Source organism: Helicoverpa armigera, chromosome 20 (assembly GCF_030705265.1).
Source record: "Helicoverpa armigera isolate CAAS_96S chromosome 20, ASM3070526v1, whole genome shotgun sequence".
In the NCBI taxonomy this organism is placed as follows: Eukaryota; Metazoa; Arthropoda; class Insecta; order Lepidoptera; family Noctuidae; genus Helicoverpa; species Helicoverpa armigera.
This window is the reverse complement of record NC_087139.1, coordinates 4,795,862-4,817,051: the sequence shown is the minus strand read 5'-3', so window position 1 is coordinate 4,817,051 and position 21,190 is coordinate 4,795,862. Positions and strand designations below refer to the sequence as shown.

At 36.1% G+C, this 21,190-nt stretch overlaps 1 protein-coding gene across 1 annotated transcript in view; it reads left to right on the top strand.

Moving 5' to 3' along the window:
• LOC110378599 (hemicentin-1) overlaps nucleotides 1–21,190 on the top strand; it is a 64,168-nt gene that overhangs the window by 18,270 nt on the left and 24,708 nt on the right. Inside the window, exons 3-5 of the mRNA XM_064039687.1 lie at nucleotides 6,127–6,335; nucleotides 14,211–14,321; nucleotides 20,319–20,525. Of these exons, the coding sequence (XP_063895757.1) occupies nucleotides 6,127–6,335; nucleotides 14,211–14,321; nucleotides 20,319–20,525 (527 nt within the window). The remainder of the gene's footprint in view (nucleotides 1–6,126; nucleotides 6,336–14,210; nucleotides 14,322–20,318; nucleotides 20,526–21,190) is intronic.

Sequence of the window (21,190 nt, the reverse complement as noted above, 5' to 3'; positions counted from 1 at the left end):
GAATCTTATCTTTAAAAATAACGCTACAATTTCTGTATTATCTGTACCAATTTTATTCTGTTACAAAGCAGTATTTAAAAAGCAGCATCGATTAAAGCGGCCCATTCATCACTGTATGTAAATATAAGAAACCTTTCTTCAGCGTTTCGAGGCCTCGTTTTGACCTTGGGAGGTAACGTGAGGTCAAGGAGATCCTTTTACAAGACTCTATCCAAATACCGAACATGATTATTTATCGGAGTTTAATTTATGATAGTAAATGGTTTTGAAAGAACGAAACGAACATACTCGTATCTAGTTTCATACAATGATTGCATTAGAATAAAGTTGTCAGTGAAAATGCACATAATACCTGCAAAATCTTTTGAAGTTACTTAATGCCTACCCTACAACTACTACAAACTTTTAGTCGACCGATAGTTTGTTTGGGCTCATAAATCAGTATGAAGATGAATGTTAGTAAGCACATTACAAAGTTCTGGTATTATAAAAAGGAAAGACTGAAAAGATGTGAGTCAAGGTTTTCTTTAAGAAAACAATTGCCAACCATCGCGGCATCGTATCGTATCAAATGTTGGCCGACTGTTGTAGCAATTTTCAGGGTACTCTAACGCAATTTAATAAGCAACAAATAAGGCCTATATCAAAAAAAATTGTTACAATAAACACTTTTAACACTAAATGCACACCCCCAAAGAATCTCCTACAATTTTACGCAAGCCTTTAAAACAAACAGTTAACGCATCAAGTTAGACGTAACTGATAAGTTGCCGTGCGCGCTTACTGTTTATTTGCATCTAGTATTTACTGGCTGCTTAGCGTTAACAAGTTCTTACAACTTACGTTAACTGCCACACGCTGTAAAGTTACTGAGATTAGTTAGGCGGGGTTAGAAAGATAGCGACGCGAAAGTAATGTGGTTGCTAATTTAATTATAACTTTTGAATTACTGGTCTATCCTTTCGGGATATGTTTTTCTTGTAAGGTATATGTGCTTATCGAGCGACACATATTGACTTTCATTTTTGAGAGGTTGAATTCTACCGTAAGTTAAAAATTCATTCAAGGTCAAGGACCCTTTTATATTTTTTTTTATTTTACTCATAATCTGGGTTGTTTTTTTTTTACTTAACCTACCTCTTCTAAATATTTATTAAATAAGGAGCGACAAAAAAGCTTGTAAATTGGGTATTATTTTAAAATATACATAGCGACAAAATATACATTGGACACTTTTTGCGATACCTAATGCAAACCTATTCATATACCAACGTCGCAGAGTTTCTTTCATACTACTTAATCTTTTATTAATACACCGAAGTCAAGTTTCTGAAGGTGAATTTTAAATCAAGATTTGTTAGCCATCCTTTATTAATTATTAAAACTTCGCCTTTGTTACCTAATTAAAGTTTTACTTTAGTTACTGCGAATTTAATTTTGAATTACCTGACTTGAAACACCTGTGCTTTTGTCAAAAAAAAGTTCGCTAGATATGTTTCAAGTAGTGAATTGAAAATAGTCTGATTTTTAATTGCCGAAAGTAATAATTAATATATGATCCGTATAGGTAACTGATTCATATTTTCCCTGTAGATGGTGGGCCAAAATGGCTTGAACTGTTACTTGATTTCAACACAAAAGTTTTTTTGCACACGAGATATTCCCACTCCATATTTCACAACAAAAAAACTGAACCAGTACCTAACACAGAAAATCATTAGAAAAAAATAATTAAATACTATCACCCGCTACCGCTCAAACCCTGACCAAGCCCCAACCTTTTAAGTTAACGACGGCCGATAGTGGTATAAGCGGATAAATTGCAAGTATTGTGAAAGTTAAGTAACATCCTGAAGCCGTTTGCTCAAGGGCTGTAGTATCTGCATAACGGCAGGTGATTGGCATAATCACAGCGGCCATTTTGATTGCGGCCCCGAAACCGCCGGCCTGGATTATATACGATATGCTCTGTTTTGATTGTGAATGTTTTTTTTTTGTTTTTGTGAGAGTGTTTTGTTTTAGCTGCTGACTTTTTGGAACAATGCTTTTGTTTGTTTTACCAGCTAACTATAGTATGTGGTGTTAGTTATATAAGTTTTTATCTCCTACAATACTGTCGCATTTTCATTGTTTATATTATTTAGATGTTATATTATATTATTGCTTAATCATTTTTTTGACGATTGTTAACAGATTTTTTGTTTGTGGTATTTCCTCTACGTTATACAGCTTAGAGGCCTTTTTGTTTCCTAATGCTTGTTTTAATGGCTTTGGAAACCTGCTAATTTCGTAAAGTCACACTATAAAATTTCACGATTTTATAGCCACTCACGATGCACTAAATGACTCAACCATCTGCATCATATAGAAAACAGTACCTACCTATGACCGTATAACAGCCGTCTACTAACGAGCTAAGTAATAAGTTTTAATTATTCATTACTTGAACTTACAAATGTTTAATTATGCATTTCCTTCGCTTGACTTCTGAAACTTGGCCGCTGTGACAAGTGGGGTGCAGTGTTTGAACACACTTTACTTACTACCATTAAGAGTTCTTAGCTTTAATAAAAGCTTTAGAGTACACTCTACAGACTTAATAGTGGGCCGACAGTTGGCCGACAGTGGGCGCGATGGCTGGTATTTTCTTATAAGAAACTTTTATTATACTGAGTTTATAGTCGGTCGATCGTTGGTATGTGGTATTACCATTCATTTCCATACTCATTAATGGGCTCGAACAAACTGTCGGCATTCTAAAAGTTTGTATTGTATTCTTAGTGGAATAGAACTTGGAAACCTTATAAGTACTGTTTAAAAGATAGAAGAATACTGGGCTAATTTGTTGAAAGTTCCAGTGATTAATAATTGTGTGTTACTTTAAGTGTCTGTCATTGAGTGTTTTTTCTCAATTTAAAATTTAACTTCATTTTCTTTCAACTTTTTATTATAACATACTAGCCAATTTCCCGCGGTTTCGCGAAACTGCCCAGCCCATACCGGGATTCGGTGTACAAACGAACAAACAAAAGAAGTAAGATTATTACTCATCGCATATCTTTTACTTTTTAACTTAACATTGTCTTGTATGCTTTGCTATTAATAAACTCGTACTCCTCAAATTGATAAACAGCAGAAAGTTTAAATTAAATCAGCTTGTTTAATTCTTGCGGTTAATATATACAGTCTATTATTAGACAACCTACTTTGTAACACATACACACCCGTTACACAATATACATAAGTTTACCAAACTTTGTTCGGTTATACCATCCTTGGTAGCCGAGTATACACCCATTATTTCGAGACTTTGAGACTATGCACTCAATATGATCACAACAGACTAGAAAATCGTTGTTCTTCTGATTATATTTTTACATAAAACTGAGATTATCAAACCATATTATTAAACTACAGAAAGTCTTTCGATACAATATATTTCAACCTTATGTTCTTAGTTTTAAAGTTGAAAATGTTAGACCGGGAAGTTTCTGAGAGTTACTCAATAAGTACATGCTAACTTCTGCCGGTGTTAGTTTCTGAAAGCACGCTAACTTACTGCCCAACCAGTCTTGATCTCATCTTCTTTAGGCGTACTTATATCATGTACATAAAATATACCTATTATCCTTTTAGAAAAATAAACATAGTACAAATCCTTTTTGGAATTCACCTGTCCACTTATCTATGATTCTCTAAATCTAATTTGAATTCCACATTCAAAAAATAGAACTGTCTTTATCTAATACAATTCCAAATTCAAATCAAATAGTATTTAAATAGATCCGATTTATATAAAGACCTCCTTTACCAATTTTCTTATTATAACGACCCAGAGGTCAAAGTGCAAGAGCACTTAAATCTTCGATATAATATTTCGAAGGCGCAAGAATTTCCAAGTTACACGTAACAAGTTTAGAAACAGAGCATAAGTTAACAAAGTTTTTGTGCAAATTGTATTAAATGTGTAACAGCTCAACGTTTGAACGCTTAAATCGATTACATTTGCAATTTGTCGAACAATTTATGTGAGTATGTTTGGCAAGTTCAATTGATCGATCTTTGAGTTAAAAAGGCATTTTTTTTTTTTAACGACGTCAAAAATTTTCAAATTTTAATGACCCCTCCCGCTGTGTGTTAGCAGCGGTGAGGGAGTGTCAGACTCTTACTGAATAAAAGCCGTCGTGTTCCGTCGTGGGCCTTTTATGTACCGGGACCGCGGTATCTCTTTCGAACAACCCGCAGCCCAAAAAGGCAGGTCTCATATTATGTTATAACACTGCTAAAAGTAGTGTAACATTTTGAGTTAATGCGACTAAAATCTGATAACATGCACCTATATTTTTCCGGGGTCCAACTCCCTAAATTGGAAAAGTTATAAACCACTGATTGTCGGCAGCACTAATCATTTCCACATAAAAAATCGTCGAGGCCGGCAATAAAAAGCATAACATAAAATATACAGAAGCCTTTATTAAAGTAGAAATTAAATCATTTTTTATTAGTCAGCCATTATGGGTACAATCTTTCTTCCGCTATGTAATGAGAAACTATAAAATATCAATTAGTAATGCTATTTTCTATATGGTGGCATGTTATTCCGAATGAAGCATTAGGTTCGTGAATAACCTAAAATATTTTTGTGGCCTTTAAAGCGTAGGAAAACATGACTAATCCCAATAAAACCTTAGAAAACCTTTTCGTCGAAGTGTCCAAGAATAAAGTCTACTAGTGGCATGCTTGCGGTCAACATTTGAGCTGGGACAAATTTACACAGCTTATGATCGTTTTAGAAAGTCTACTATGGCTGAAAACAAACAAGTAAAGTGAACATAAAAAAATGTACTTCCTCACGGGTAAGAAGTGGGAGTAATTAGTATACATATTTATTTTATTAAAACTGTCGTTAAGATTACGTTTTTTTTTCTTAAATATAGTTTGTAACACTAAGATTTCAGACTTACAGACAAACACACATGTTTTCTGTACCATGTTGTTATAGAAATGGTGTTAGATACCTACAGTGGCAAGTCAAACTTACAAAATCAAAGAAGTGAAAATGATTAATAGGTACACTATTTTCTCACCGTAAAATTCTCGATATTTACAGAAAATAACTTCATTTGAAAGCAAACATCGTCAATCATGGAATATTTAGGGCATCATTTGTCGACTAATTGTCTACTTATTGTTGAGCTAGACCGGGGTTCGAGTGACAGTTATTTTTAACTAATGATGGGCCTGCTTTGTGTGTAGGCGGTGTCATTTGCCCAAGTGGAGTGATATAAATAGGTCATTGTCATGATGGTACTATAGCGCGTTGCGCGCTTGAATGCCAGGATCCCTGAAGATTCTCAAGATTGTCATAAATAAAAATTTTCAAGAACTTTGAAACTTATGTTTATTTCGACTGGTTGGCAGAATTGACATATTCGGTATCAAAAGTCATACTCTTTTTTCGATCTTTGGCAAACTGCATTAATTTAAACAAAAACATAGGTATATAAAACCTCTCATCCCTATTGTTGTGAGTTTATAAATTGCACGTCTATTACCAAATGCAATTTTGTCCTTATGTTGTCTTAGTACTATCGTTTACAATAACACGTAGGTACTATTCACAACGTGTTTTACCATTTCAAAGCTTTATTTTCATAGCCACTTTATTTGAATTACTTTGGATTTACTTAGTGAACATTTTCCATAAAATTAAGACTAATTTGTATGTGCCCAGACGTTCTCTAAATACCTTCTTCATGAAGACTTCATTTAGACGCTTACTCGTGGCGTCAATTAGCTTTAATAAAAATAAGCAAAAAGATTTTCTTGTTTACTTTTTATCTCTAATTCTGTTTATAATGTTTTAGTGTAGTAGGTATATCCAAAGTATCTTAATACATTCTTTAGTTTGTATATCTCCCCAGACTTTACTCCACCTAGCGCATAGGTACCTAATGTAAAATTGGCCCATCGTATTAAAATTCCTATAACTTTTTCCTTTGCAAAACCTGGGAACTAACGCTAACTCTTCTACATAACCTCGAAATTGTGATATACAAAAAACCGTATGTATACTCCATGAAGTGTATAACGACTGTCACCACTAAAAACACCTCTCTTTTCCAGTTTCGACGTACGTGGCCGGTCGTTCAACAAGGCGCTACAGTGGTCTGACCCGAACGCCTTCGGTCCTCGAGCCGACTTCGCAACGATCGCCCGCCCAGCCTCGCTCACACTTGACACGGTACAGCTAGATGATGAAGGCGTGTACCGATGTCGTGTCGACTTTAAGAACTCACCGACGAGAAATTTTCAGATACGCCTCTCTGTTATAGGTGAGTGTTCGGATTTTGAAATTTTGTTTGGCTTTTGTTTTGTTGTTTTTTTTAGATATGTAGATGTAAGGTTTTACGTTGTTTTGTATCATCAGTAAATACAGGTAAACCTACTTGCATGAAAAAAGTATTTATTTTATTTAAGGCATCCAAAAACCTTTTTTTCTTTTATACAGCAATAATAAATTATCGTGCCCATGCCAACGCTGAAAGTAAATATTGGACTTCATTTGCCGCTGTTACTTAATTTTTACAATTCGAAACAACTCCGCAAGACCGGTCTTTCAAAATTAAAGTCTTCTGCGGAGTTGTCTGGAGCTGACGAAAAATAAATTAACCACTTTAAAACATAAATAAAGTTCTCAGCAACAGACGCTCAAATAACTGCATCAACATTTCAGTCTAAATGTAAAATATATTCCACAGAATTAAATTAGGACGTTAGTATAAAATTCCTATCAACATCGTGTTCACGTATTGCAAGCAGAAACAATAATTTCCCGCGTTAAAAACTACTTAAGCCAGTACAACTAACATTTTCAATTACAGTCTGAATATAATTGCCCCCTAACGAGTGAAACGGTTTCGCAAATAACTCGGCCGCAAAACGTCGACCCTCCAAACTAGAATGGGAATCGCAGCAGATGTTCGCATTCCCACACTGAAAAACTTTAGCGCAAAATGTCTGCTCTATGCTGAAAATTTATAAGAGAACCTTATCTAAAAAGCCAGCCTTTCAGCGGCTTTCGCCGAGCGAGCGATGCAAAACAAAGCTTTGTTAGAGCTCCTTTGAATTTTGGTAAGGAAAATGAGAGGTTACACACGACCCCTACCCCGTCAAAGGAGCGCCGAGTGCTGTTATTACAATAATGTACTGAGATATCACGTTTGAGTGGCGCGATGGAGCCGCGCGGCAGACGCCCAGCCGACGCCCGCCGCGCTATCTCACTGCGCGCCGTACCTGCTGACTCCAGTACCTACGAACCTAGCCAGCGAAGGCCTATTCTCAACTTTATTCATTCGCCGACTCCAATAAAACGCCCTAATCAAAAGAGCTATTCAACAAAATTCAATACTTTCGCATTTGATTAATGGTCTGCTTGTTATCTTCATTACTCTTCAAAAGAAATGTTGTTTTATAGTGTTATTCATTTGGGCGAGTTTTTATTCAGTCTATCATATTTATCAAGCACGTTATAAAATCCGCGCAAAAAGTAAAGTGATTAACTTGCCTGTGTATGTGTGTGTATCGGCTATAGGCGTGCAAAACGTGGAATTGACTAACAAAGTGATTTTATTAACTCCACTGCCCTAGTATGTCGGGCGGCGTTGCCCGACCCGAGAATTTATTATACTCCCCTTATCTACATATGTTTATCGTGGAATTTTAAATTGTAAACGAGCTCCACTTGAAAATACCAGTTCAGTTTCCGCATGAATTTACGCTACATTTTGTTTGGCGCACCGTGTATTTTGCATCAAATTATAATGGCCATGATTCATTCGATTATGCGATTAAAATATCAAGTGCGCACAAACCACAAATTATTTCACTTATGAATATTTTGAATGTTGTTCAATCAAAATCGTAATATTATTATGTGGAGTCAAATACTGATGAATTCGGTGTTCGTTTGGAACGCATTCAAAAATTCATGGCAGGTAGTAAATCGGTCGCGGGACCAATTGGTCGGCATACACCTCTGGTTCATTAGTTAACGTTTAGCGGGCGGCGCAATTTATATGGTCGGCAGTGTAATGTATTTGTGTCTGTGTAGCGTACGTCCGCAGCCCGCGATCCACTTCCGTACGTAATTCTTTCCGAGGCCGGGTTTTGAGTTAAGTGAAGCAATATGTAACAGTTAAGTGGGGGTTGCAGCGGCGCTGTAATCGTAAGTCATCGCCTCTACGACCGCTGTGCCACGCCAAGGTATTGCACAGCAAACCGATATTTCACACTGTTTAAACGAAGGCTCTTTACGACTCTAGATAACTGCTTAAGAACACATGTATGTGGGTTGATTACGTAACCTGTGTTCTATTGATAAAGAGATCCGCATGGTTTACTAGATAGGTACGTTTGGATATAAGAGTACCCACAGGATGGACTTACCTCAAATACTAATCTCCTCGCTTTACATTGTTGAGGTCTACAGGGAAGTATTATATTCCAAGAAACTGTGCAGCCATGATTGACAATCATAATTAAAGAGATAACAGTATCCAATTACACTTGGAAGCCAGGATCCCAGGAGTAATATTCTTTAGTCAAAGATTAACAAAGTTGGGCACAGATACTCGTTCTATAATACGGAATACGGTACGGAGACAGGAAAGTTACTCACATTCTTACGAGAACTGAAAATAAATTCGCTCACAGAACGGCCTAATGGAAGTAGAAAATGTACCTAATATTGTTCCGAAGTTTCGGCTTCTAGATCAAAGTTCCGGACAAAGGGCATTTGAAGGTTGTATAGAAAGGTAGAAGATAAAAGACAACGTGTCTAAAGGAATTTTGAATACGTATGCGCCCTGCTTACGTCTTCATTGTTATTAAAAAATGCTCGCATTCGAGGAAATTCTCTTCCCACGTAAAATCGTTGAGGTTCTTAAAATAGGGTAGAGATACATCATGATTGACATATGCGTGCCGTTTGACGGGAAAGGTCAAGTGAAATCTTCTAAATTCTTCCCTGGAATGATATTTTTAACATTCCTATTACTTTTGTATGTGACATTTGGATTTTAAAGAGCCCTTTTACTTTTTATTTTTGAGGTTTTTTTAGAAGTCCAAAAACGCATATTTATTTGATAAGTTGATATATTATTTCATTCCAAAGACACAAGCCGTGCCATTTGCAAATAGAGCAGTTGGAACTCATCAGAGTACATGAGACAGTTTATTGTTCCTTTGGCGCTAAGTATAACGACGACGTTAATGAGCATTCACTTAAAAGGAATCTTCCAAAAATTTGTTTGCGTCTCAAGTATCTTGATCCATCATATTTCGTGGCAGTTGCCGAGCGCTTCTACAGAAACACGCCCAACTTTCAACTTTGAGAAATGTGATTATGTAGCGAACTTTAAGTGAATTGCTTTACATGAACTTGTGAAACTTAATGGTTCTAATATAAACGGCTTAACTGTTAACTTTGCTTTCGTACAATCTGACTGTGATACTCTGAGACAATTCGCGTAGGTATTCTGTTACTGTACAAAGTACAGTTGAACTTAAATAAGAGGTTTTAATAACGCTTATTTTATTAACAATGGATGTTAACGAAGGCTAATATTGTAATACAATTAAAGCCATATTGTAGACAAGTTCGGATTACCCAGCGGCGAAACAGAACAGAACTTTGCAATTATCGCGATGCGATATAGCGGAACCCTTTCGGAGAGCCTTCGAATTTCTCGAAAACTTCGTCGGCCCGACGTGGAGACGACAAGAATATAAAAAGCAGCCGCCTAGTCGCGGCCCGACGTGCGGGGAAAACGCTTGCCTGAATTAATAAGTACAACACGAAATTTGAATTTAATGAAACAAGTTAGCAGCAAGCAGCTGAGCGTGTATCGATCCTACAACAAATGTACCGACGAATAATTCGCGCCGCCATCGCGCCCTACTGAGGTGTCGTTCAAATTTATGTTAATGCCAAACCGGGTACCTGCCTTCAAAAATGTTTACGTCTTTTTTAACTGCCATGAATATAATCTAAGCGGTATATTCGATACGCTCTGAGCCCCTGTTATGAGTAGTTGTCCGACAATCAATCAAACATACTATGTACCTGGTATATTCGATCCACATTTCAACATATTGCAACAGCACTTGTCTCAGTAATAAATGTCAGGTAAGATCTCCTTTGAATGGGTGTAATATATTGGGCCATCACTGTAAAGACATGTTTGCTAACCGCAGACAAAGAAAAATACTTCACAACTTATCCTAGAAATTCCTAAACAAATAAAAGACAATCTACGCTGTCCAAAAGAAAGCCTGACTTAAAACGATAACAAACAGTTGAGTCAAACGACTGTATAAAATGCTAGAAAATTGCATGTCGTAAAAAGAGTCTCGGTTTTAAGTTACAGCTCATAGCGTATGGACAAATTCTCTACTTATATTAGGGAGTGTCGAAAACTCGTAAAATATAGTAGGTGTACCTAGTAGTAAAGCGGCCCACTATAAAACTGAAATGGGCAAATTACCATGGATTTGTTAACTGAATAATTCTGACAAATAGCAGTTTTGTGGAATAAAATATTCGACGGGGACTTCTGAGAAGGGACTGTCTCATTCGTGTTATTGATTTTGTTTATTTTCACACTCTTATTGGCAACAATCTGTGATTGGATCTGCATGGATACCAAAATACCTCGTAATTAAGTCGATCGATTGCACTCTCAAAACCCGATTTAACATAACATTACAACTGGATACCGTAACCATCTTTACCTACACTCGAGGACAAATCCTGATTGAGCTGCTTAGACTCCACACGGTGCAAACTCAATCCGCCCATGGAAACTTTGGATCTCATGCACTTGCTCTTGTGGTCACTCTGTACATACAACCACAACAAAAAATGGTATATACAAAAATGATAAACACATACAGCTGACACTGTGGTACAGTTGGTAACCCTAGTATAAACTAGAGCTATTTGTGTACAAATAGTGTTCCGCCGGCCGGCTGGCTCGACCCATCGACAGGCACTTTTACAACCGCTAGCGTGTTGCGGCTAATGCATAATTCAACAGCTATAATTTCAGCTGTAGTCTCAGCTATGCGATTTATCGTCGCATCAAACGCGTTATCGCACAACGGAGACCACGCGAATTGATCGTATCCCATGCTCCTTTATGATATATGAGTGGAATGGACGGAGTGCGGGCCAATTGTAAAACATGTTTTATAGCTCGTAGTGATACTAACTAGCCGTCTTTATTTATAGCTTCGATGTGATTATTACTATTGATGAGTTGCGGTTCTTAATTGTCAATGTTACCACTTTGTTAGGGCAGTTTTAACTGCCCTCCTGCCTGGGGGTACTATGGAAAGAAAACCTCGCAGCAATTAATAAGGGCAATGAATCAAAAACAAATTGGCTGGCAATAGTCTGCAAAACAAACGTCATATCGACGCCGACAGTCGTGTTTAATTGACGCCGTCGCCTATGAAATTCCGTTTAAATTGGATGTTGTTCCGTTGGCCACCGATTCCGCTATCAAGGACCAAGTTGCCGAATGGCTGCCTCTGTAATGACTACTAACTAGCCAGGACGGTCGGGCGGCCGGCCGAATTCGGCCTCCGGGGCACGGGGGTACACTTTCGGTACCAATAGTGGAAAGGGCCGTAATTCGGTTTTGCGGTGGTCCCTCTTAGTACGTGCTCCAGAACTATTGTTTTGTTTATGCGACCGTAATTAGTGCTGTTTGTCATGTTACGTTAGCGGTTTTTGAAGTGTTTATTCAGACGTGATACTGGTCATTAATAATAATTTTGTTTGCTTGAAAATATAGGTAGGTACACGTACATAGTTCGTATTTTTGGGTCCATTTTGTAAATGTTTTATATCGAACTGCGGCGATAAATTTTTATGCATTGCTTTGGTGGATTTCGCTTAGAGCTGGTGCGGTCTAGACTAGTCTTAGGCTAAAATATACGGTTAGTATCTTTACTCTGGGGAAGCTTGGGTTTTCTGTATTTACTTAGAAATCTCGCCATATTTTCAAAGTAGATGGTATTACATAAGAATGACATTATCTCGTGATTTTGTTTATTATATTTTGAAATCCATGTTACACTATGCTATCGATCCATGGACTGTATATTGACTATCGAATACTTTCAAACCAGTTAATCTAATAAAGTAGTGTAAGTTTCAATCAATCTCCACATTAACAACTAGTAACATGAGAATTTTTTAAATAACGCAAACAATTTCATCAGTTTCTTGACCAACAAGATCTCTTTAATCGACCATACTTACCAAGAGACACTCCAGAAATCTTAATCCCCCGTTTTTATAGTTTTCCTAACCCTACTCAAAACGCTGAAGTTACATCAGCACCCATTGTTGACATCGCTGCATTATTCAATTGCTCCATAGTATATATTAGTCGAGAGGTTTCTGGTATGTAATAGTGAGCATTTACAAGTGATGGGGAGCCGCAGTAAACGTTCCTTGTCTTGTTAAGTGGGGGCGCCATCTTAGCAATCTATTGTGTAAGGCGCCTAGGAATATATGCAGAGATTGTGTTTGCTTGCAAGTTATTTGGCTATAAAGTTTAGATTGAGTGGTCTATTGATTGCAAAAGGAAAACAACTTAGGACAAAATGAGCAAATTCACTAATATGTATTTAGTAAGTTGAAAAAAAAAAACAAACAAAATCCAGAAATCCGTAGAATATTAGTATTGTCGTATTGTATTGTAAAACACTGGTACTCAACTGCACCCGGATAGACAGTCAGCCGACCCGAACATAGTTGAGAAAACGCTAGGCAGGCAAACGATGTAGGCATAGTTTCTACTGCGAGATATAATTTAATGCAGTAATCAAATTAAACAGTAAGTATAACTGAACAAGTACTACATTCAGTGACACTCAATTTTAAGGGGCGTTGAAATGAGCGAATGTTGGGAGTATAACTTTTCACATAAGTATGATAATCACAGGATTTTACAAACACATACATTCTTTTTAGCTGAGAGGAATGCTCAGCAATGTCGTCTCCGGATTTTTACATTAATGCTCTAAGAGAAAAAAAGAACAGCAAATAGGAAATATTTATCCCAGTATTTGGAAGACGATACATAATAACCTCGGCGATTCATTCCCCCTTTGTACGCAATGTTCTGGCATCTACATAATGAGTATTGTCCTTTATTGTGCCTTCTGTAACTCTGTCTCTGTGTCATATGTTTGACTGTTCTACGGCTTTTATTGTTCGTAACAGCTGTGCTTGTGATCTTTGGTGGTATATGAATAAATAGGAAGGACAGGAAAGAAGAGATAGAATTGAGTACAGCATTATTAAGATGGACCTATTAGACCTATCGGTTGATGACTGAGAAAGAAATATTTAATTATATTGCTTCTAATATTTAATTTTTTAAATAAGGAATACCAAAATTAAAAAAAAAAAATACAAACTTTATTCGCTAAAGCGTGCCAATGGCCTCATCGGAAAGAATGAGAAATTAAGCGGGTAATTTAAAAATGGAATGTGGGGGAAACAATACAGCGGTGAACACAAATTGTATATTAAATCCCTATTGGTCATTTGCGAGCGTTTTCGGAAATCATAGACACTCAATTGTGTTCTCTTTTTTAACAAATTTATTTTATTTATTATTTAAAAAATTTTTGAATCGGAAAAAGACATTCTCAACAAGACTTTTGGCGCGAATATATTTTTAGTGGAAAATAAAATTCCTCACTATTTTTATTTTTGCTTCCCTGTATGATTTACTTTCCTTTGCACATTTAGTCTGTGGAACCGTGTGGATAATAAAAACAAAAACAATCGATCGGATACTTGCCGCGCGTTTGTTCATTTGTTTTTTGAATGAAAATTATGCGTAGATTGTGACAATAATAATTTAAATTCTTTGTTTTAACCTGTCTAAATTCTTACAAGGATCGTGGCGCCTTAAAATTGAGCAGTTGTGTGTAATTTTGCTAACAGTACAATATGGAAATGTCGAAATGATCTAATGATGAGCCAGAAGTATCGTGTCATAGCTATGTATGTATGGACTTGTTAGAAAAGTCATGTAATGAACTTTGACCGCATTTATAAGCGCGTATTTTTCTTGTATTTTTTCATTTATTGCAAGACCTAATGATTATATTGTTTGTTGCAGTGCCTCCTCATCAACTGATACTGTACGACAAATCCGGACGGGATGTGTCCGGAGTGGTCGGTCCTCTGGAAGAGGGCAATGAACTCGTCCTCGTGTGTGAGGTCAGAGGAGGTAAGACTTTAACACTATCATAATATTATTGAACAATAATAAGGAGTAAAAGTACCTAGTAACATATTATTTGTGGGGTACAAACCTACGTGGTATTAGTTCACATTAGTGGGTTCCAGGTATTTTATGATGTTTCTATTGAATTCTTAGTAAACTTTGCCGCTAAGTAAGTCAGCCTCATTTGACGCCTCTCGTATACGCTGTAGCGTTTTGTTTGTACATTTGTGACCAGCGTGAAGTCTAGTACACACCTACTAGTGATTTGAAGAAGTTACACAAAGGTATCACTGAGTATGAAAGTAGGAAAACTATGATGGGGCTATTGACAAAGCGAGTGTTTTTTTTTGTCTTTCCATTACCAGTGAGAGCTCATTTCAGGTACTTATTTAAATATAGGCTAGGTTATTAGAATCCCACAACACAAAAAACGTAAACAGATAATTTGAATTTTTATTAATAGATACTTAATAACTATTAGCTTTCGTTTATAAGTAAGTCTTTAGACTTCTATTTTAGTGGCATAAACAGATTTATATTTAACTTCAAGTGTATACATGGAATTTCCCAGCATTTATATTTTATGGTACCTATTTTTATAAAAAGAGTATCCTGTATTAGGTACTGAACCCAATTTTATTTTATCCGAGTAAAGAAGTAGGTATGCAAATTAAACATTAATCTGTTATTGATGTTTCCCCAGGGAAACTCCTGAAAAAGTATCGGCCTTCTAATTTAAATTATTTATAAATCATAATGGATCACAAAGTGGGGAATGGATACAAAAAGTATGGGAATAAACGAAATGAAAAAAACATAAATGAGTACAATATTTTTGACTGCGTAAGCATATTGAAAACTATTGCTTTTTCATGAAAATAAAACTTAGGTACTCTAAGCCAAAAATCTGTTACCTATTGTTGCAGCCTTTTTTATCGTCCAACTACTGGGCACAGGCCTCCTCTCACACGTAGAGAAATTGAGCCAAAAATATTAAGCCAAAATTGATTTTTTTTTAATACCAGTCCAATAAAGTCCAATAAATAATATTTATTTACAAAACTATGAACATGTTTATATAAAAAGCAAAACCTTTTTAAGGTTTAGGATAGAGCGAGAAAATTAATAAAAGTACAACCAAAAATCTCCATAACATAAATCATATGAATATTGTCCTGTCATTACAAAAATTATGGTCAGGCAACAAACGTTAGGGTGTACCCAATTTTACAAATTAATATTAACCGTCCGCTATTTTAATAGGGTGAGGATTAATGAAGAATAATGGGATACTGGCCACTTCCTTAATGTTTTTCTAATTATGGTACAATATATATTCATATTTTAATGGATATGCTTGGCTGTTTCTCGTAACAATATGAAGCACTCATGATAATTTGATTTAGTTCATATGTAATTGTTTACATGTTTTTAGAAATAATAGACAAGTGTTAACTGTTTTGCAAGATTAGCCAATTCTGATAATTATGAAATTGATATAAAACTCCCAACTAGCGATTGCCCTTTCTGACCTCCCCAACCCAGTTACCCGATATAAAAATATGCGCATAAGAAAAGTAACTAAGAAGCTAATTAACTACTACTAATTATCTACCAATCAAGTTATGACTGGCAGGCTCGACCTCAAAGGGCTCAAAACACAAATTTTTAAAGATCATTTATTATCCTTACCTTTAGCTACCTACCTAACTAAAATGAAAGACACCGTACATACTCAGCTTAACAGCCATTAGGTCCGTACACCCACGTTCCGTTTTCCCAGATTTACGTTACTTTTAGTATTAAAAACTATCTCATTCAACCTCAGACCTTGACTCCATTTCGATACGTGTCGAGCACGGAGCGTGTGTCACGCAGAACGTGTAAAAGCTTTTAAATAGTACTTATACCTTCTAGCAGGTACATTCGCTACTATATTATAGCATAATGTTAACTTTCAAGTAGGTAATTATTGCGTGTTATTTCAGCCAACCATATACCCACGTAACTTTCGTGGGTGTTATTCTAAAATAAGGATCGTTCCTTATATATCATCTTACCCCATAAACGTAACGAACACCATAATAAATAGTCAGCTATCATCATAAATATCTATGTAAAATCACACCACTTACCGTATTACAAACATAAAACTATCAAAGTAAGTACATGTTCACAAATCACGACGGTATCAGTCAAGGAATAAGCATAAGTTCTACCCCAAGTGGTAGATGAGAAATTAAAGCGATTACTTTGATATATCGCTCTTAAACTTATCGATAAGTCACTCTCTGAGAGATCGGCTCCAAATGGCACCCGGTGTAAAGTTATCCATCGCCCCAAGATACGCCAGTGGGGTGGGAGAATGGGCGGAAAATGGCGCCAAAACATTTTGCAAACTTTATATCAATTATCTTTGTGCCAATCTACGAGCTTTTTATTATATTGGGCCTATTTTAACGGATTAATAAGCGTTGAATTTGATATGTTTTTACATTTTAATAATAGTCAAAAGTAAATTTAATTGGCACTGACATAGCGTATGATATAGCTGCAATATACATACACTGTCGTATAAATACCCAAATATATATCTAGTCTTTCTCTGGCCAATCATCGAATAAAAACAAACACAAAAAACAAAATGAATAACATTCCTTTGCTAAACACTAAGGCTGACTTACACTTAGCTTCACTTTATTATTCGTATAAAAAGCGAAAAAGGACGGCGCAGTACTTGAGTAAATAAATAAAGTCTAACACAAACAAAGGGAGATAAACGAATTGAAAGAAGATGCCTCGTTTACTTCATTATGTACAGTGCCAGTGAAGAGACATGTGTCAATTCACACTTATACGTTTGATTGACTATCTACGGAGTCATGCAGTGTATGGTGCCTCGTTTAAGCGTTCCACTGGCCTATATACCTTTATCCAAAAACATTGAGAGTATGTCAAGCGCATGTAGGAAGGTTGCCCCCCTTTTTATCTCCGTCATATTAACTAGTACGAAATCAAAAACCTACGCATTAAAATAGAAATAAACATTGCTTTTCAATCAGCTGTAACCAAATATAAAAACAATATTCGATAAAGTCGAAATACTTAACTTAATTTAAAAATAGACTCAACCTAAATAAAGTAGAATAAGTTAATTGAGTGATGGCTTTTTAATATTTTGACTTGGTACGACTTTATTACTTTTGTTATAAATTATATAAGTGCTTCATCATAATCATTTAAGCATTAAAACCAGATAGAAAAATACTTGGATTAATGTTTTGATATAAATCAGAAACTTCTGTTTACATTCGATTACTCTTGTGTACTCAGATATTGTTATTGCAAGTCTTAGCAAAACTTACTTTGATTATTAAAGTTCGAAATATAAACTTTGAGTAAGATTCACACAACAGGCTTTATGTAGTAGTATCAACAGTTTCTGTAACAAAACTTATAATATGATTCGGAGCAAAACCTTCTTATATAAATCGCAACTAATCCTTGGAGCGCTTAATGTTTCGAGACGGAATTATGCATAGCCCTTGGGATTAGCGGCTTGTCATCCCGTGTCGGCCTAAAACGACTCGGCTAGATCATTTTCATGGTACAATGTGAGGACAAATAGGTAGTCTCCTAAAATGGCTGTACTTTACAAATATTACCACTGAAATTCTAGGAAACTCAAAATTAGTTTGAACTAGCTAAGCACGGAAAAGTAGATGCACTAATTGATCACTACTCACGACAAAGAAGTTCACATTCATCCAGGAGTTTATGCTGTATTGATATACTAATATCAGAACCTAATTATGCAATTCTACAGCTAATTTGGTATGTGTATGTATCATATTGCTCACGTCCTATTTCGCATAACCATACCTTCTAGATACGCAGATTATCGTACCAACTTATCAGTACTAGGAAACTCATTACAAGTTCAGTCTTAATTTAGCCACACAGAAATAACGCTTAGCAATTTTCCTTGTAATCATTGTTTACCTCAATACCTTGATTCGACGGCTGGTACGTCTCACGGTGCCTTCGGCGGAGGCCCGACAAGAAGTTGAGGAACAAGTAAGTTTGGGAGTAAGTGGCGTGGAATGATCAATAGCGCTGGGTCGGCCGGCCGCCGCGATAACGTAATTACAGCCAGAGCCTCGCCCTACGACAGACGCCTTAACATTGTTTCAGGCCCATAATCTATTGGCCTTTTTATGGGCTATTTTTCTTTTGTGGAGTGAATTTAGAAGGGATAGTAAAAGAGTTGTTTATCTGTATCGAAGTTGTTCTCTTTTCCTGTTCGAACGGAAAAGTTTTTGTGTATTTGTTCTTTGACCTTTGAAGTAGCAATAAGGTCGGGCTATTTAGAAAAATATGTTCGCTGAGGGTTTCTGGCCGTTCTCAGTTTAATTGTCTGACCCAATCAAAATCATTATAAATACAAATTGGTGGTAAAATATGAACAGTTTAATTTTCATTCCCTACTAGCATTTTGCAAAAATATGTTTCTCCAACTTTGTATTTCACAAAGATATTCGACTCGTTCGCTTTGAATTCATAAAAGAGTTCCGTAAAATATTCCCCAATCATAGTCAAAAGCGCATTGTTACTGCTCATAAAGAAAATACTCGTATTCCAAGAGATAGCTCTCAACAGCATCGCGACTTGCATTTCATGCTGCGTTATGATGCATTTTTAACCTTTATAGCTACAGTGCATGTCGCGTAACATTTATTTACGACTTGGGGTTGGTAGGTAGGGATGTAAAACGCACGTGGAACTAGCTTTGGCTAAAGTTGGTGAAGTTTGTTCCCACGTGTGTGGAATTGTGATGGGTTGACCCGCTGAGGACGATGCCCTCGGGACTGTATGATATATTATGTGTGACGGTATCAAACGGTGTGTGGAGGATTTCTAAACAGATTCTTGTATGCTTCCAATTTAAATTATTTAAGAGCAATGCTTTCTACAAACTTAGCTTCTTTTGTAGACTACCCTAAAATAAACTTGAAGACGCAAAAGAAAATGCTAATAATTTTTTTTTTACTGTTACGTATATCTTTCGGTTGACATTAGCGCAGCCTTGAAATGCATAATCTCTTTTAAAACAGTTTGATTATTTTTATGTGAATATGTAGGTTTTATTTATCTCACACCCTCACCCCTACGACTTGACCTCTCAACTACAAATACATACAATTTGGAGCTCATACAAAGAAATCATCAAATAATAACCCTCAATTTTTTCCTCTAAAACAAAAACAAGAAAACAAACACACATTTAACTTAACTTACTTCAGCAGTGCAGTTGCTGAGCGTGCTCCAGTTATTAATAACTGGTCATGAAAAGTAATAGGACGATCAAGAAATATGTCCTCAAGCCATTCTCGGAGGCGCACTGGCAGTCCTCCAAAGTTCGTGGCACAACTTGCCTCGGTATATGATAAGATCTACTGGCTGCAGGTTCGCGTGTTAAGTTTTTTTTTCTAAGAAGAACTGTAACATACGTTTAAGCACCTATAGGTACGAGCTTTTGAAAATGTGTATAAAATGAGTAAAAGTTTTTTATGTTTAGTTTTGACATGCGTAAAGTTGTTAAGTAAAATTGAAATATTTAAAATTAGCATTTTGGAAACTCTTGTGAATGTCAAGAATATAATTAAGTTTAATTTTAGTTGCCCATTCAATAAAATAGCTACCAAATAAGTATAGAAAATAACGTACGAGACCACAAGTACCATGTATTCGATTATTATTTAATACTTAACAAGAAAAGCGACGACTTAGAAGAACATTCGTTCCCTCCGTACTTAGTTCACAAATAATATCTTTAATCTAATCCGACGCTACTTACAATAAAAATAACTCTTACACCACATTTTGGCAATCATCAACACGACTGTTCATACCTTACCCTCTTGGCATACTTCCAAACTTTTCCTTTACCATTGCACTTTTCTAGAACCTTCCTAAAATGTTCCTACTATTTGTCGGCAGGTCGTCCAGCGCCTACAGTGATGTGGCTGATAGATGGTACTCCGGCGCCACAGTATGTTGGAGAGAAGACTGACACACACGTGGTGGTGAACCGGTTAGAACTGCCCCATGTGAGGAGAACACATCTCAACACCACGTTTCGGTGTCGAGCGTCTAATACGAACCTCGTTAGTCCTCAAGAGAAGACTGTTAGACTAGAGATGAATTGTAAGTTGTCATACTTTTTTACACTAATCTTTGACCAGTATTAATAAACAAGTGTGCATACTTATGCAATGAAATGAAGGGAATAGAAGTCTTATTGCAGACGCGATTAGTGATGAAACGAATTTTAAAGAGCGTATCTCTCTGAAGAACTATAAATTGTGAGTTACGGAATACACAAAAGCCAAATAACTTCACCAAAATCGAAAGGTATAAACAGTCCAATATCTTTTGAAATAATATGAATGTCAAGTTTCACAAACGTTGACAGCTTTAATATAAGCTCGTCGCCACAAACTTGCATGTAGATATGAAATATTACGGCCTGAATAGTGAACACGAACCTACTTGCAGTCATATAGTGAGAATCAACGGCGACCACAATTTATAAAGTTATGACGTACTGTGGTCAACACATCGGCCACAGACCATTAAAATTTTACATACCTTGCTTTATGTTGCAAGAGCTGGGCCGTATTTTTTTACTTTTTAATGCGATAACGCTCGCTGAGGGCAGGTCTTGCGTGTGATTAATGCTGTATACTGTTGTTAAAAAGTATATTGTTCAATCAGAACATGAACTTCTAGTGTCAAAAGTAGGTAGATATTGCTAGGTACAACTACAAACTTCGTTAATTATACAGCCTGAAAAAAAGTTTGAAATTTTT